Here is an 18,281-nt window from a genome sequence, read left to right on the forward strand (position 1 = left end):
TCATAAGTCACCTTCTCCTTGTAATACCTGTGTCATACCCATGTCATTATACAAATTTGTGTCCTCATATGTCATAAAAACGCGCACACACATTCTCTCTCTCACACACACACACAAACACACATACACACTTTCTCTCTCTCTCACACACACACGCACACAATGTTAACAGTACTCCCCAGCGCTGGACCTCTTCCTGTCTGGCAGTGCTCCACTGTGTCTTTAGATACTAGTGTAAACAAACCAAAATACACACACAGGTCTTCCTATCTGTTGCCTGAATGAACAATATCATTAGACTGATGCAACATTTAAGATACATGCACAGTATGTGCAACATTCACTTTGTCAGTACACATTTATTTCATTTCACCAAAATGTACACCCTACAGGTAGTATTGTGTGCTGGTTCCCACGGTTTATTGCATTTAGGGATTTCACAAACTGTAGAATGTGACAGTCATTTAGTACACAAGTTGAATAATTATTGGTTGCACATAGATTGCTTCCTATTTCTCAGAACAGCTGCACATTAGTGTGTCATATTTAACACAACACATTTTCGAGAACAAGCTGGATGCTTGATGTCTTACACAATGAGTTTTTACAAATGGTCACAGAACATGCATTTCTGACGCATATTATTAGGATGTATAAAAAGGCCTATAGTGTAGCATATAGCTTGCTGCTAAACACACAAGGTGTGTGTGTGTGTGTGTGTGTGTGTGTGTGTGTGTGTGTGTGTGTGTGTGTGTGTTTTAAGAGCAATGATATTGTTGACTCAACATCTTACAGACAAGAATCAATCAATTAGCTAATCAATAGTCCCCTCTTAGAGCCCTGGGGATATGGGAAACTGGAGTCTCACACACACACACACACAAGGTACACACATACAAGGTACATTGGCTATTTAATAATAATATGAACTGTACATTTAGACATTTAGGTAATCTTTTCGTTGACGTGGAATACATTGTGTCTTGGGAGCAGTCTTAACAGTTTTAAAAGCATTTGCCCTCCATGTTCATAGATTTAAATTAATCAGTTGATGCTGGTAGTGGTGATGCTTTTATTAAAACAAATCAAAAGTTATATATGAGACAACTAGTGGAAATGTAGAGTTTGATTGTACTTAAACATGTATTATTGTTAAAAGGAATACTTGTATGTGTGATGGGGATCGGCGTCTTACTGAAACATGTTTTTCATTAACAAAAGGGGCCTCGTCTTAAGACTATGACGGACTGTGGATACGCCTTCCCACTTCTTTTCCTGGAAGAGTGCGTATGTGTATCGCAGGTCAGTGCCCTGTTGCTCAGCTGAAAAACATAATCTTTATCACTTCCAGACAAAAACACAACATCTTCTGCTTCCAGACCATCTATGTGGTGTATGCATGTGCTCTCAACACAGGCTCATTGGAAAAACTTGCCACTACATCTACACTTTTGCAAAACCCTCTCAATTCCCTCTCACACAAATTTTGAATGCAAGGGCATATTATTGAATAATAAACACTTATTTATTTTTTATTTATGTTGTTTTCCAAATACAATGATATGACCTCAAAACACTTTTAACATAGTGTATGATCTGTAATCTAATAGAGTTTGATGTATGCATCACATAATCAGCACCATGTGTATGATTTTTCTGACATAGTAAACTTGCTCGGTACCTCACCTGGTACACCATTGCAATGCATAGCGCCGTGTACAAGTCCTGTAAAACACAAGTCACAACACTCAATAAAAGAGGTCAAAGCTTTATAAAAGCAAGCTACAATGGCATGGTTGCTTCAGCAAATGTGTTTTTACCGCTCCTTTGAGTTTTTAACACTAGGTTTATGGTAGGTTTACTGTAGGCAGTACACTATTTTTACACTTAACTGCTTACACACAGAATCTTTACTTATCACACAATTTCTGAAACCTGACACTCGGACACTCGGACACCAGAACCACACACCAAATCTGCAAAACCATACACTAATTCACAGCCTTTGACTCAGTTTTCAATTTCATAAAACACTTTTTGCAAAACACAACACACAGTTCTTTATGTAAAACACAAAAATCTAACAGGAATTAATATTATGGCAAAGGTGTTTGCAAATGTTTGCCTTTGAGATGTGTTTGTGGTATTTTGAATGCAGTGCTTAATTTTGCAAGAGATGTGAGGCATTTTGCATTTTTGTGTGTGCAATTCTTGGATTTGTGTGTAAAGTTTTGAAAAAAAGAGGCAAGGTTTTGAAAATGTGTGTAAGCATTTGAAAAAAATTGTAAATGCGATAGAGCATTAACATTTTAGTGCCACTAACAATTAATTTCAAAATTGTTGCAATACATACAACAACCAACATTATAAAATGTTGCCACGCAACACATGAAATGACACTACAGACATGTATTTCCAATGACCATTTTGTTTTTGAGAAGTGTGTTGTTACTTGTATACAGTAAGCGCTCCAGTTTATGATTTTATATCTAGTGGATGATAGAACCGGCAAAAATACTAGGAACACGCTAGTCAAATTTTTCAGAAAATATAAAAATATATTAGAACATTTGTAAATACAACAGCAGTTTCAAATATAAGGTTTGGTGTGCATTTATAGTGAATTTATACCATATAGAGTCTGTGTGAGTTGCTCTTTCTTTATCTCTGTTTGCTTTCTTTTCGCTCTCTCCTCATTTTCACCTCACAGATTTCCTAAGATTTCATGTTAAGCAATATTTTCCGTTCAGCCAGCTGTCAATAGCCACGCCAACCCAGCATGTTTTAACACACACACACACACACACATTCAGTACACACACTCAATAAGGTGGAGGGGTAAATATCGGAGAGCATTTGACACCCTGTACCTTGTCCTGTTAGTGTGTGTGTGATTACATTTCCCGCCTCTATCGCAAACATTGACCTTTTCAAATGAGTACAATATGTGATCTGTGTGACAACACAAGGCTTCAGGTCAGAAGCTCTCTGTGTCATTCTGTGTACAGTGAGACAGGCAGCAGAAATCCATTTTTGAAAGCCTGATTGACATTTCACTGTTTCAATAAAGAAAGTGCTTGAATGAATGATGAAGGGCACAGAGAAAAATAAAGGCATAATTAGTCAAAGTGACCTACATAGTTATGTATTTGTGTGTGTGTGTGTGTGTGTTTGTGTGTGTGTGTGTGTGTGTGTGTGTGTGTGTGTGTGTGTGTGCGTGCGTGGGTTTGGTGTGTGTGAGATATTGTGTTTATACCTGTTTAATTATTGTTATTTACTTTTATATATACTGTTGCTGTTCTCACTTCTTGGTTCCGTTATTTATTTGCATTAAAAAATAATGTTTACGATATTTGTGTTGAATGCATGATAATATTTCACAGTACAATTCAAAAGTTTGAAGTCTGTATTTTTTTTTTATGTTTTTGAAATAACTTTCATTTGCTTATCAAGGCTGCATTTATTTAATCAAAATACAGTAAAATAGTCATATTTTGAAATATCATTATAAATTCTCTCTTCAGAAATCTCTTCAGAAATCATTCTAATATGTTGATTTTGGTGCTTATTATTATTATTATTATTATTATTATTATCATCACCATTATTAAAAATGGTTGTGCTACTTAGCATTTAAATGGAAACCATGATACATTTTCATCATGGTAAATAGAAAGTTAATAGAAAATAGAAATCTATTTGAAATAGAAATAATTTATAACATTACAAATGTCTTTACTGTCACTTTTGATCAAGTTAATGCATCTTTACTTAATTATTAATTATTGCAATTAAAAAGTATTAATTACTAAAGGTGTTATAAGTATTAATTACTTTAAAATAAATGAATAAATAAATGAATAAATAAATTCTACTGAGCAGTATACTGATACAGGAGATGTTGATGCTGATGAAAGTTTCTTATTAATATATAATGCTAAATTTTGTCCAGAGCTGCTAAATTCAGTCTGGCGTTGCTAAATTCAGTCCAGACCTTGTGTATCTGGTCCTGGGATGTTGAATGTTGTCTAGTGCTGCTGAATTTGGTTCAAAGCCACTGAATTCCATGCAATACTGATAAATTCAGTCCAGAGCTACTAAATTTGGAATTGCTGAATTCAGTACTATTTACCTGAATAAGTTGAATAAGGCTCTCTTTTTGTGTATTAATACCAAGGTTGCCTCTATCACACACATTTGGTGATCATGTCGAGTGTATTTCTGCAGGTGCATGTGCGCTGGCATTTCACGTAATTAAAGGTTGACCTTTCTAATAGAGGCACAAATGTCAAGGGGTCCTTCTCATCTGACAAGTAGGAGTGCCTAGAGGTGTGTGTGTGTGGGGGGGTTGAAAATGTTGGCAGAGCATCAAGATTTCACACTGCCCTATATTCGCACTTCCTGTCTCATAGGCACTTTCAGTTATTATAATGACAAGCACAAACACACACAAATGCCAGAGTGCAGAAACATGTGCAATCTATATAAAAACACATGACTCATATTTGTTTATTTGATCTTAACTTCATGATATGCTGTGTGTCCAGGATTCTGGCTGAGTGCTAAACATAGCTCACAGTGTGTTGTGTGTGCACACTGCACAGACTGTGTCCTTGGCTCTGATCTGAAAGGCTTCAGAAGTGCCCAAATGAATGAAATACACGTCTGCATGTAACTGTGTATACATGTGGCGTGTGAGTGGGTTTTTCCCTGTAGACACAATTTGGACGCTTTTACAGTCTCAAGGTCTGTCGGTGCTGTTTTAATTACATTTCTGGCTTTTGCTGTGTTACATCACTTATATCAACTCGACATGTGGCCTTATTCAAATAAATATAGCTTAATTATTTCTCATTACAAAATACAGGACCAGGCTGTTAAATAAATAACATGTATTAGCTTCTTTCACAGCATTTTCATTTAGTGCTTGTTTTCCAAAACTTGAGTTTCCTAATAAGGATTTGTAAGTAAATTAAATTAAATAATAAAAATGTTAAATAAAAAAGAATAAATTATTAACATATAAAGATGTAAACACTCACACTTGCGTAAAATTTTATTTCAGTTAAAGTTTATTTCAGTTAAAGTTTATTTCTAGTAACGAAAGTTTTTAATGGTTTTAGTTTTTCATATACATATCTCACAATTACACTGATTTTAAGTCAAAGGTGTTTGGCTGACAAAAAGTTTGGGTACTCCTTATTTAGAATATACTTACTGATTTCAAATTATGAATCTTTATGTTTTATATAATTGCAAGTTTGTGGAGTTGTGGAGTTGTTTGACTAGTGGTATAACTGCTTCCTTAACATCACAGCACAGGTATATGACCTTATTTTTGTGTAATTGAAGAGTAGTTCCCACATTAAAAAAAGACAGGCCTCTTAACAGCCTATAAAATGTTCTCAAATTGATGAAATATCTATGACCACGCCTGGCCAACATAAAAAGAGGAACACATGACTTGGTGTCCTTTGGACATGTTGTGTGTGTGAGGGTGAGATTGGCGTAAGCACTCTTCTGAAATGATGTGGTGTTCTGGAGAAAAATGATCTTTCTTATGGTGTCTGCAACACTTGACACAACACTCAGTGCTCTGACGGCATCACACACATCGAGTTACACCATTTAATCAAAAGAATAGGATTTATTTGAATTACAGAAGGGCTGTTTAATTTCTGTCAAATTCTCATAGTGTTTATTAGGTCCTATGTTTATTTTTGGGGATAGCGTTAAGGGATCTAAAAGTGAACCACTACTTTACGTTGTACAAAAGCATTCCATATTTTACTTGCAATTAATCTCACTCTCTCTTTTTCAACCTGTAGGAATTCTAACAGAAGAGGAAAGTGGAGCACATCACAAATGCTGACTCTTGGATTCAGTAAATGGAATCAAATCTTTTTGGAAACGCAATAGGCCTGTGTGATATGGGAAACAACCCCTACAGAAAACCCCCAGGCAGCAAAAGAGAGTCACTCCTCTATTCATCTGTCTAGACACACCATTTTCTACCAGTGTCACACGGAATAAGCACATCCACTCTCTCTTCTGAACGCTCTTATGGGTAAATAATCTCCAGAAAGCATCTAATTTGAACGTCAATTTGGATTCTTCCGTGTGATTGTGGGCGAACTCTAGTGGTAGCCATGTCTGGAAAGGGCAAGCACAGCCCACACCTCATTGGCTTCCCAATGGCCCACTATTCCTATTTCTTCCCGCACATGCTGGGGGGGCTTTCTCCACCCTCTCTGCCCACCCTACCCCTCAGTGGATACAGCACACCTTCACCAGCCAGTGAGTATGACATCGATCCCTGTTCAATGAATCGTGATTGATTGATTGATTGATTTTGATGCGTTGGGATTCCATTTTGTGTTGAGTGTTGAGATTAAGATATATTTATCCTTTTGTTGAGTGCATCACAAGAAGTTTTTACATTACTTTTTCATTTGTAGTATATATCCTAAACTTTCAAATGTTCACAGTACTTCTTATCCATAATGTTGTACTCTGTCTGGAGTCTTGAGTCCATATTCAATAGTCTTGGTCTTATCATGGACTCTGGGGCATTTGGACTTGGCCTTGGTCTGTCGTTTGTGATGGTTTGCATGTCTCTAGACTTAAGCACAATGTGTGTGTGCTGCAGAGGTTTGCATGACATTGACGTAAAACTAGGATTTACTAACCCCCAGTGGAAAGTTCCATTCATTATTGATTTTTTTAATTATGAAGAGGTCTCGTCTACTTCTTTACGATAGCTTTCTATATGCTCTTAAAAATAAAGGCTCTGTATTGTCATCTGTGGTTCCATGAAGAACCTTTAACATCCATGGAAACTTTTAATTGCACAAAAATCTCTTTATAGTGGAAAATGGTTCTTTAGAATATTCTTTACACTAAGAAAAAAAATGGTTCTTCGTTTCCTGAAAGGTTCTTTGGTAACCTAAATGGTTATTCAATGGCAGGGGTGGCCAATCCTGATCATGGAGATTTACCTTCCTGCAAAGTTAAGCTCCATTCTCTTAAATTGTGACAGCAATGCCATAGAAGAAATATTTTTGGTTGCCCTTTCAATGAGTAATTCTTAAAAGAATTGTTTTTATATGTGTGAAGAATATTTTATAATCTAATGGTGTGTTCATACTTTGCCGGTTTGGTTTTATTAAATTATTTGAATAGGTGTGTGATCACTATCTCCAAACCTTGTTGCACACCTTTTCAAGGGGTCTCAGTCTGCTTCCAAACAAACTCTTGAAAACAGGCCAAAGACATCTAATTGCACCAAGAACATAATGTGAATATTTATGGGGTGGTTCACTATTTTTTTTTCTAGGCTTGATTGTGTTTATGGGGTGCAGTCTAACATGTTTTAATGCTTCGTTTTTTAAAAAACGCATTATTTTTCACATAATTTACCTTTATTCCACAGCACTCTGTCCCTTCTCTGAGAAACGGGCTGATATTTTCCTGTTTTTATGAAGCCCCGCGCTCAGAAATAGGCAATGGGCTCTGATTGGTTAGCTAGCCCAATGTGTTGTGATTGGCTAAACCGCCTCTAGTGCGCGTCTAACATTACACACTAACTAACGTTAAAAAAGTGAAATCGCAATGAACCACCCCTTTAAGCACACCTGGTTCTTCTTGTCATTGGAACAATGTTTTCCATTTTGGTACAGGTGTTGGGAACCCCATCTCATTGCAGCAGATCTGAGTGTGCAACGGAGGAATTCCTAGCACTGTTTTGACTCCTTTACACATTTTACAAACTCTTTGTGAGTTCTCAGCTGGTAAAAATACCACCATATGTATACTTGTACAACAAGCACATTTAGCCCACTTTTATAACTAGGTGTATAATTTTCTTCTTTGTTCTAGGCCAAAAGAACCTAGAGAACAGGTGTGAACATCCTAAAGAACCTTTTCCCACTATAAATAACCTTTTGTACAGTGGAAAGTTTTCATGGGTGTTGAAGGTTCTTTATAGAACCATTGATGCCAGTAGAGAACCTTTATTGTGAAGAGTGTAAGCCTGATAAAACACAACTGAACCAGCTCATTCAGATCTTCAGGAGCACTTAATAATTACAGACCGGTTTGTTGGAGAAGGGTTGTAACTGAACTCTGCAAGAAGGTAGATCTCCAGGAGTGTACCTATTGGATTCTGCTGCTTTCAGTTGTTTGTTTGAAATACTGTTGCAGAAAAAAAAAGTGTATCTTGAGCCATGATTTGCAGGTGATGCTTCTTGTCAATATACTCATTGTAACTCTGCCCAAACCTCCAATCTCGTGTCATTGATTGGACTCTGGGTTGGCTGCATGGCGCCTGACTCCAGTTAGCTTTCTGAGACATCATTATCCTAAGGATTCACATTTTTTCACCCTGCACTGTGAATGTTTGCAGAGAGTGTGCAATAAAGACATAGCATTGTTTGTTTGTTACCTGTTTAAGCAGATTGTGTACTAACAAACATGTACGGTGCTGCGTACTGCCGCTGTGATCCAGACTCAAGCTGCTTTGAATGTTTGTGATGGTTAACTGAAAACTACAGGGTCAGAACACGAGCTAGAATGATTTGAATGACGTGAATCTCGTACTGACGGCTCTTCAGAAGAAACAGAAGTGCGATACGAATCACTTCCTCTTTGAGGCAAAAGAGTGTGTATATGAGGCTTTCATGGCAAATGATTTTATGTGCTGTGTTTACCAAGTGAGGTGCTTCCTTCCCTTTCACAGAACAAATATTTCCTGCCTGTAAACAGCAATTGGAGCGCAGGACACAAGCTCTTCCTGTGCACAGAGCTTTCTCTTTCACACATACATTCACTCTCACTGTCATATTCCTGTTTTTAACCTATTATTAACCATTACACTAATAAATGTTTTAAATATATATATATATTTGGTTAAACTGCACATTTAATGAACTGTGCTAGTTTCATATCTCTTCTATCACTCCATGGTATCTTTTTTTCAGACCTACATTGTAGTACAGTAAGTATATTTAACTACTATGTACTAACATTTACATACACATCTCTAATTAATTTAGGTAATTACAGTATAATTACACTGCTGATCTAAACCAAACCTCAAACCTAACCATTCCACAAAACCTCAACAAAACCTGAAAATTGTTATAATATTATCATATGTATTATTATTTGAAGTAATTACATAGTAATTAAAGGAAATTTTATTTATTTATTTATTTATGACTTTTGTACTTTTTTCCACCTTGTTACACTTGTATTGTTCCCAGTCAAAAATGTCATGCCACAAAAATAACATTTAAATTTCTTGTTTCCATTAGCACAGGTTTTGTTATTTCTTTTTGGAACTGACTGATCATAGGCCACATTGATCTGAGCTTATGCACCTCAGTTTTTGAAGGAACAGTGCCAAAATTATTCACAAATAATGTTGTTGTTTTTTTTGTTTTTTTTTACACAAGCTTAGATCATTGAGGCCTACAATCCCTTCCAAAATACAAGTTGACAAAAAAGACAGAATTCAAGATTTGGTCATAATAGACATAGCATAATGAGAGATTTACAATCAATTTTTTAAAAGGCTAGTTATTTTTGACTGGGAACACCAAATTAGATAAATGATTTTCAGCACAACACAAGCGATAAATGCCGTTTAACTACTGAAGTTTGTTTAGTTTCAAAGTAGCTCAGGATTTTTATGTTGTAATATACAACTGTGGCAAAAAGTGTGTATGTGTTATTTGCTGTTTTTGGTTGGCATGTTCTATGTGTCAATATTGGTGTGTAAATGGCAAGGTGGATGTGATGAAAGTGGTCACCTTAAGGTATGTGTGTGCTTGTGTTAGTGGATCAGGTGGTTTTGCTCGGTCTTGGTGGTCCCTGTTGAGAGGGGGTCCATGTGGGTGGTTGAAACCAGACTAAACGTGAAAGGGAACTCTAACACACAGTCACGATAGTTTATTAATATTGAAAACCTCATAGCTGTCACAGCAGCTCCAATGTGTTTGCGTGTTTGTTTTGTTGTTCTGTTTATTTATAGAGGCGGACTGTTTTTGCATTGTGTAATGTTCTTTTTGAACGTTTTTAAAAATGGATGTGAATTTTTGAATTGGAAAGATTTAGTATGGTTTGTGGGGAATTGTGTTTAACAGCTGCTGGGTGTGTGTTGTGCAGAAGTGCAGAAGCATCGAGAAGCGGATTGCTGTGGATTTGCTGGTTTTGTGTACATATGGTATAATTTGAGACACATTGCTGCATATTCACATTACTCATATTTCACTCATATTTCATTTCATCCACGTACACATTCATCTGTGAGCATTGCATAAAGAGTGTCAGGTTTGCGAGACCCTGGCCCTCATCCAAAAGTCTCAATGAACAACATTGCATGTGTGGGATGTGGTGGTCTTCTTAAATGAGACGGCAAAGTTCTGTACCCTCTCTGGACATTTTATTTTTTTTTTTCAAATTCATGTCCCAGTCCCATATGACGTTTACATATTTTCTGGGTTACAGGCATGTGGATCAGAAGAAAAAGCAACTACCAATAATATGTAGGCTATTTGTGCTTTGGATTATTTTCTTCTGTAAATTTGTGTCTGCACACCCATTTCACACAACTATACATCAGTGTACTTTACAATGGAAAAAAGATCCTGATCAGTTCATGTTTGTGTTTGATTTGGATCAGTGTAAAGATTATTAAGGTAATTTACAGTGTGTTACCCAACTACTTTTTATAGTGCAACAATTAACTCAGCTATATTAACAGTTTTATGATGTTATAAAGAGGTCTGCTTAAATAACAGGTCAGGGTCAGGTATTTCTCTCACCTAATACATTAACAATCACAGAGGGTGTTAACTAACTTTAAATGTATTTTAAAATGACCCATTTCAAAAAGCCATTTTTTAAATAATATTTAGTCCCTGTATGGCATATTATGGCGTGTATGGTGTTTTGTTTTTTTTACTAGTAGTGTTAGTATTTTAATTGAATAGTAAATATTCAGTTAAATACCGATGTCTAGCCCTATGTTTTTGATTTAGCCACATACATTAGCATGTGTTAGTATTTGTATTATAAATTATATTCAAGCCAAAATGTATGTGTTTTATAAATGATATATAATAGTTCTGATTTTACATTTATGCTTTAATTCATTATACGTATTGCTGAAGTAATATTTTAAGTTTTTTTTTTTTACTTGAATACTTAAAGGGGTCCTATTATGCTTTTTCACTTTTTCAACTTTAGTTAGTCTGTAATGTTGCTGTTTGAGCATAAAAAAGATCTGCAAAGTTACAAAGCTCATTTTATTTAACAGAAATCACTTTACAATCAAGACTTTGTAAAAGAGCATAATAGGACCCCTTTAAATGCTCAATTGCTCATAAAATTAACTGAAATAATTTTTAAAGTACGCATTTCACAGGTCATCAAAATCTTCTTTTTGTCCATCTTACCAAGTTAACAAGCCAAGTTTTTCAAATGTATGACCAATGAAATCCATTTAAGCGTCAAACATAACTGGTCTAAACTATGGTAATTTGTCCTGGTGAATAGACCTCAGTCACCACAACACAGAGCTTTTGACCCAAAGCAATATTACTCAATTATAAACATAGCTGAAGATGAACAACGTTGACAGTGTCTATCCACAAAAATACTCAAATGCAAATGCATTGGAATTCGGCACTGAAAGAGTATTTATTTAATTTTATTACATTTTATTTTTTGTTATTTTAACATCTAGTGTGTTCATCTAGTATTGCCATGATACTCATAAAATTACTTTAAGATTATTTTAATGGAAAAAAAAAATCAGCAGTCAATTTCAATTGAATTGAAAAGTCGATTTCAAAAGCTAAGAAAACAATTACTTTTTACTTTGAATAGATAAGTGCAATTTATGTGGAAACTTTATTGTAATTAAGCATTTTTGGTTAGATACAGTGTAGATACTGACATAATGATCATACTTCAGCACACTTTTTGTATACTTTTTACACCCCTGGGAATAAATCATTAAGATTTACTTTCAACCAAGTCAAAAAAAAAAGTTTATCCAAACATTCCATAAGACTCTCTCATGTAAACCAAACATTTGCAGCTTGTAGCCATGGAGACTGATATTGTTGATAATAGTATAGTTCTACTATATCAATGCAAAAAGCTAATGACAATGATTGGCTTCATTTTATAGATATAAAAAGTTAATCAGAAATCTCTTCAAGATAAGAACTGCACAGTTTATTTTCCCCGATGTGTTTATCTTGCAAGCTGACAGTAGCCACACACACACACACACACACACTGATCCGTCTCTACAGGCCTTTCCACCACTGATTATGCAAATTGCCCTATGTTTTCCATCCTCTCCTGTCTGTGAAAGAATGAGCTGTCTTTCTGTAATCCTGGATGACTCCATTCAGTGGTGAATCCTTCTTCCTCTCTCTCTCTCACGCATACACATTCTCACACACAGACACAGGCCTTATGGGAATTTAGCTGTAAATATTACATAGACACTGTCAGAAACTTCACTGCACTGGCATTAAATACAGCCATACTGAAGCTACAGCAGAAAATATAAGTGCTGATTTGGTTTATTTGGGATGTAGTACAATGTCCAGTTGTTATATTGCCTCTGTGCCGCTGCAGCTGATTTTTCAGAATCTGAAACTTTTATCTCCAAACCTACATTGACCCCTGACCCCAAGAGGATCCTGATTTTCAAAGACCTTAATTTCATTTATATATCTTTGACCATTTTTTCAGGACTTGAAACATACTTGAATGCCTGTAAGTTGCTTCAGTCATATGAATAAATGTAATGTGTAAATACAGTAACAAAATTTGTATGTCTTTAGTTTGAATCGTATACATCACTTGCACCTTGTCCTAAACAAGCACAAGAAGACAAGATTCCAGCAATATGCAATTTGTATCTCCTCACCAAATGCAAAAGTGGAGTGTAATGTGGTACATTCAATAAAAAAAACAATCAGTGTATAATGACGTAAATCGCTGCTTAACCACCATAGTACAATGCATCGTCGGAGAAATTAAAGAGATAGTTCACCCAAAAATTGTCATTATTTGCTCACCGTTGTGTTGTTCTAATGCCGTATGCCCATTTTTTTCTTTTTCAGGCCACAAAAAGAGATTTTTTTTTAAATGTCCTGTGCGTGTGTCATATAATGACAGTAGCTACATCAAACTTTTAAAAAAGATGCAAAAGTATCACATGTAACACACGTGCCATATATTCCAAGTGTTCCGGGGGTATACAATAGGGTTTGGCGAGAAACAAACTAAAATGTAACATATTATTTGACAAATACCCTGACTTGACCATTGGTATCTGTGCACAACTGCTCGTTTATGTATTGTTTTGTGAATGTTTGTTGGATCTATGGTTTCGGGAAATGATGAATAGTTGAAAATGACAGAACCTGCAACCGCAGTTGGCAAATTATATTTTTGGGAAACGCACCCCAGAAACTTGTGTTTGCTTGCTCTCTTATATACTTGTAATATATTAAACAGTTTAAAACTACATACACATATTTCTGTGTCTTCCATGATGCTTCAGTAGATGCCATTTTTATAAGATCTTAACTTGAGGGATTTGTCATTTAATATGTGATTCTAAAGTTCCACAGTCAGTCTCTCCTTATCCATGTTTAATATACACGAGGAGCACTATTTCGGTCTAATTAGATTTCAGTGTTGGCAGGGCTGCACAACGTGGTTTCACAGAAATAGAAACCAAGTGATCAACAAAATGTAGTGTTACTTGTCATGGTTGTTGTTGGTTAGAATAAAACTTGTTGCGTTTTGTGTCAGGCCTGGTTAGGGCTAAGAAGTTCTCTTGGTGGCCATCTTGAGAACACGATGAAGCAGTTATTTACATACGACTGCAAAAAAAATCAGTCAGAAAATTTTCAGGTTGGTCCAGCCAGTGCGCATGTGCAATGTAGAGCAAAGACTACGTTTCACATAAAGAGTTTCATGTAAAGACCAGGCAGCACAGAGCGGCGATTTGTTCTTTTGTTTGAATGGTGGGATTTACTTTACTAGAGACGCTATATTTGGTGTTAATAACACCAGTGGTCAACACTGATGTGTAGATTTGTTCGGATCACCATCCGTCTTTTAAATTTGTCTTCAGAGTGAGTCAGCTCATCATCTTTTCTGTGCAGTTGTAGGCCACTCCTCATTGGTGAAGATCAGTTGAGCTTGACTTTACAGACCTAAAGGTGAACGATCACTCCGAGGCTCTCATAAACCTGTAGAGCTGCCAAACAAACAGTATTCTGTCTCTCTCTCCTCTCATCCATCATTTGACCCTTCCCTTCAGAGACAGGCAGCGAGATGCGGGACGAGTGAGAGACGAGAGCTCCGAGGCACTCTAAATCTCCAGCTCCCTTCACTGAAGAATCAACCGCCAGAGGAAGGAATTTTCTCTGTCAGTCTGCTCTCCCTTTCCATTCATTTTTTGTCCACACCTTCCACAGGAGTGAGGGTGTCCTGCAAAAATGAGAGAAAGAATAAGAGATGGAAACTTTCAGAAAAGGGCCAAAGCAAATAGTCCGAGTGTGGAATGCTGGGAACACAGCATTCCACGATTCCATGATGTTTGCACAGGTCTGACTCAAATTCTCCAGTCTGAATTACTAACAACAGTCAGGCAAAACAAAGGCTTTGGTAGTGACATTTGTTGTATAGTTCATTCGGCTTGGATTGCATGTATCATTATGTTCCAATAATGTGTTATGTGTTTTCAGCATTGCCACAAGGGCGCTATTTGCAGACATTAGCATAAAGTCTTTCTCTTCAAGTTAATTATTGTCGTGGTGGAACAACAATATGAAGACAATTTTGCTGAACAAGTTAGTCATAATTAAACTGTCAACCTGTTAGCTGGCTTTCCTGCTGCACTAACCTTACGTATAACTGCACTTTAGATTGGGACTGTGCGCTAGCATTCTAGTTTGTGTTTGCATACTAGTGTAAAATATGTTTCTGGCCTAACACTGACTGTCCTCTTAACATTTGTAAAACATCTGTCGTGTATCTGCAAAAGTCATGTCAATTTTAAGCCCTTGAAACAACTTTGCAAAAAAGTATTGTTCTTGTGCTTATTTGATAAGATCGCAAAAATGATTGTATCTTGATACTGCATTTTGCAGATAACAAAGTTAGTACAGCATACTTAAAGCTACTAGAGAGTTTGATAGTACATGCCAAAACGGTCGTGGTTTTGGTTAGCTTTTTTTATTGACATCTATTGAACCCTTTGGCTAAGGGCCTTTTTGTTTATAAATAAAGGGCATCTTCAAAGCTTTATGTTTACATGTCATGTATGTTTATTTAATCTGATTTTATGATATACGTATATGTGGTATATGATTTAGCTCTTGGACAGTAAATTAATTAGACATTCTATAGTTTACCCAAAATAAAATGGATCACCCTTGGCCTATTCACCAGACATTCTGCTGCATTTTATACACTTAAGCCCAAAGTATACTTTGGTTTTTATGTGTACGCTGTATACAGTGTGCATAAATTTACAATGTACGTATTTTTTTTATATACTTCAGTATTGCTAGTCTGTAGTGAGCATAATCTAGCTAACATTTCTATTAAATTTATGTTTGAAATAATGTCAGAAAGACATCGGTCCTGCTGCTGTTGGTAAATAACAGAGGTGACATTTTACAACACAAGTACATTGTTATATTGTCACAAACTATATCCTAATTTGTAGTGAGCCAGGATCCTTACCAGTGCCCAAATTTGTGTACACAATGTACTAATGCATGACCTTGGGATCTAGGGAGCTGGTTGAAACACACTCGAAGGGCTTCAGGATCACTAGAAGAAACTACCAGACAGGTGTGTGGAAGTAGGTTATAGCTAAATCCTGTAGTACATTGACCCTCCAGGAGCAGAATTGGACACCTCTTTAAGTAATCGAGATTTCCTCACATTTGCTCCTGGGAATTGAGCAAAGCATTGTTTATATAAGCTGCCACTGCATTGCATGCCTATCTATTTTTGTTATAGCATCAAAATCAGAACCTTAAAACAGATTTGTTTTATAGTAATTATAATAGGAATCCTATGGAAGCCCGTTTCCGCCACTGAATAAAAAATAAAAAAGGTAATTGCGACTTTTTATCTCACAATTCTGACTTTTTTTTCTCGCAATTTCAACTTTACATCTTATAATTCTGACTTTTTTTCTTGCAATTCTGACTTTTCTTCTCAGAATTGTGTCATATAAACTTACAATTGTGAGTTTGTATCTCACAATTCTGACTTTTTTTCTCGCAATTTCGACTTTACATCTTGTAATTCTGACTTTTTTTCTCAGAATTGCCGGATGCAAACTCACAATTCTGACTTTTTTCCTCAGAATTGTCTGATACAAACTCACAATTCTGACTTTTTTCCTCAGAATTTCCTGATACAAACTCACAATTCTGACTTTTTTTCTCAGAACTGTGAGATATAAACTCACAATTGCAAGTTATAAAGTCAGAATTGCGAGATATAAAGTCAGAATTGTGGGATATTAACTCACAATTCTGACTTTTTTTCTCAGAACTGTGAGATATAAACTCACAATTGCAAGTTATAAAGTCAGAATTGCGAGATATAAAGTCAGAATTGTGGGATATTAACTCACAATTCTGACTTTTTTTCTCGCAATTGTGTCATATAAACTTGCAATTCTGACTTTTTTCTCAGAATTATGGAATATAAACTCGCAATTCTGACTTTTTTCTTTAGAATTGTGAGATATAAACTCACAATTGCAAGTTATAAAGTCAGAATTGCGAGATATAAAGTCAGAATTGTGGGATATTACCTCGCAATTCTGACTTTTTTTCTCACAATTGTGAGATACAAACTCACAATTGCTCACAGTTTTCTTCAAACAGAAAACAAGATTATTTTTCTTACCCCATTGGCAGATTATTTTGCTTGTTTCAAGCAAAAACTCACTTGAATTCGACTTGTTTTTTCTGAAAACAAGACAATAATTTTTACTTGTCTAGAAAATCCTTCTTGATTTAAGAATTTTTAGATATTTTGGCTGGAAACAAAACAAAAGATCTAAGCTAGAAAAGCATTTTTTGCAGTGTATAAAGTCAGAATTGTGGGATATTAACTCACAATTCTGACTTTTTTCTCAGAATTGTGGGATATAAACTCGCAATTCTGACTTTTTTCTTCAGAATTGTGAGTTTGTATCTCACAATTCTGACTTTTTTTCTCGCAATTTCGACTTTACATCTTGTAATTCTGACTTTTTTTCTCAGAATTGCCTGATGCAAACTCACAATTCTGACTTTTTTCCTCAGAATTTCCTGATACAAACTCACAATTCTGACTTTTTTTCTCACAATTTCGACTTTACATCTTGTAATTCTGACTTTTTTTTCTCAGAATTGTGATATAAACTCGCAATTGCGAGTTATAAAGTCCAGTTCTCCAGTTACAATTCTGAGAAAAAAAGTCCGAATTGTGAGTTTGTATCAGGTAATTCTGAGGAAAAAAGTCAGAATTGTGAGTTTGTATCAGGCAATTCTGAGGAAAAAAGTCAGAATTGTGAGTTTGTATCAGGCAATTCTGAGGGAAAAAGTCAGAATTGTGAGATAAAAATTCGCAATGACCTTTTTTACATTTTTTAATCAGTGGCGGAAACGGGCTTCCATAGAATCCTGTGTAAGGGAATCACAGATATTATTGATAGCATTGAATAAATGGCAGTTTGTGGATGTTTGGTCATGGCCTAGACAGTTTAAATGCACCCTTAAAGCAGAAATAGATAAAGGCAGGGCTGTGTGAGTGTGTGTGAAGTCTGTTATTCCAAACTGTTTAGATAATTGAAGCATTTACACAGTGTGGGCGCGAAACAAGCCATCTGGGTTGATTTACGCCAATATTGCTTTAATTAGTGAGAAAGTGTGAATGTGTGTGTGTTTCTGTATGTGTGTTTTAGCAGACGAGAATGCAGCTGTTGTTGTGTGTGTGTGGACCGATAGCACAAATACATGTTGTATTGTTGGACTTGTCAGGTTTGTTTGGACTTGATACGGTGGATTTAGTTTGATGATGGTTTGGATTTGGTTTGTTGATGGAGCCCGGAGTTCCCTTTCAGTCGGTCACTCTCGACGTCACGTCGGATGACCGACGAAATTGGGATCTCGCTTAGAGAGACCAATCTACTTCGAGTGTAAACTAAACGAGCCAATGCACATTGGCAT

General features: G+C 35.9%; 1 protein-coding gene across 2 annotated transcripts in view; it reads left to right on the forward strand.

Moving 5' to 3' along the window:
• Window positions 1-18,281, forward strand: part of LOC107660476 (retinoic acid receptor alpha-A-like) — a 175,240-nt gene that overhangs the window by 98,006 nt on the left and 58,953 nt on the right. The window contains exon 2 of one of the 2 annotated variants that reach the window (XM_016449782.1): window positions 5,829-6,297. In XM_016449782.1, coding sequence (XP_016305268.1) covers window positions 6,150-6,297 — 148 coding nt within the window. In that variant the 5' untranslated portion in view covers window positions 5,829-6,149. Of the gene's footprint in view, window positions 1-5,828; window positions 6,298-18,281 lie in introns of those variants that run through there. The other variant, XM_016449783.1, reaches the window with a different exon arrangement.

This window comes from Sinocyclocheilus anshuiensis, unplaced genomic scaffold, assembly GCF_001515605.1.
Source record: "Sinocyclocheilus anshuiensis isolate Anshui unplaced genomic scaffold, SAMN03320099.WGS_v1.1 scaffold1449, whole genome shotgun sequence".
Lineage (NCBI taxonomy): Eukaryota > Metazoa > Chordata > Actinopteri > Cypriniformes > Cyprinidae > Sinocyclocheilus > Sinocyclocheilus anshuiensis.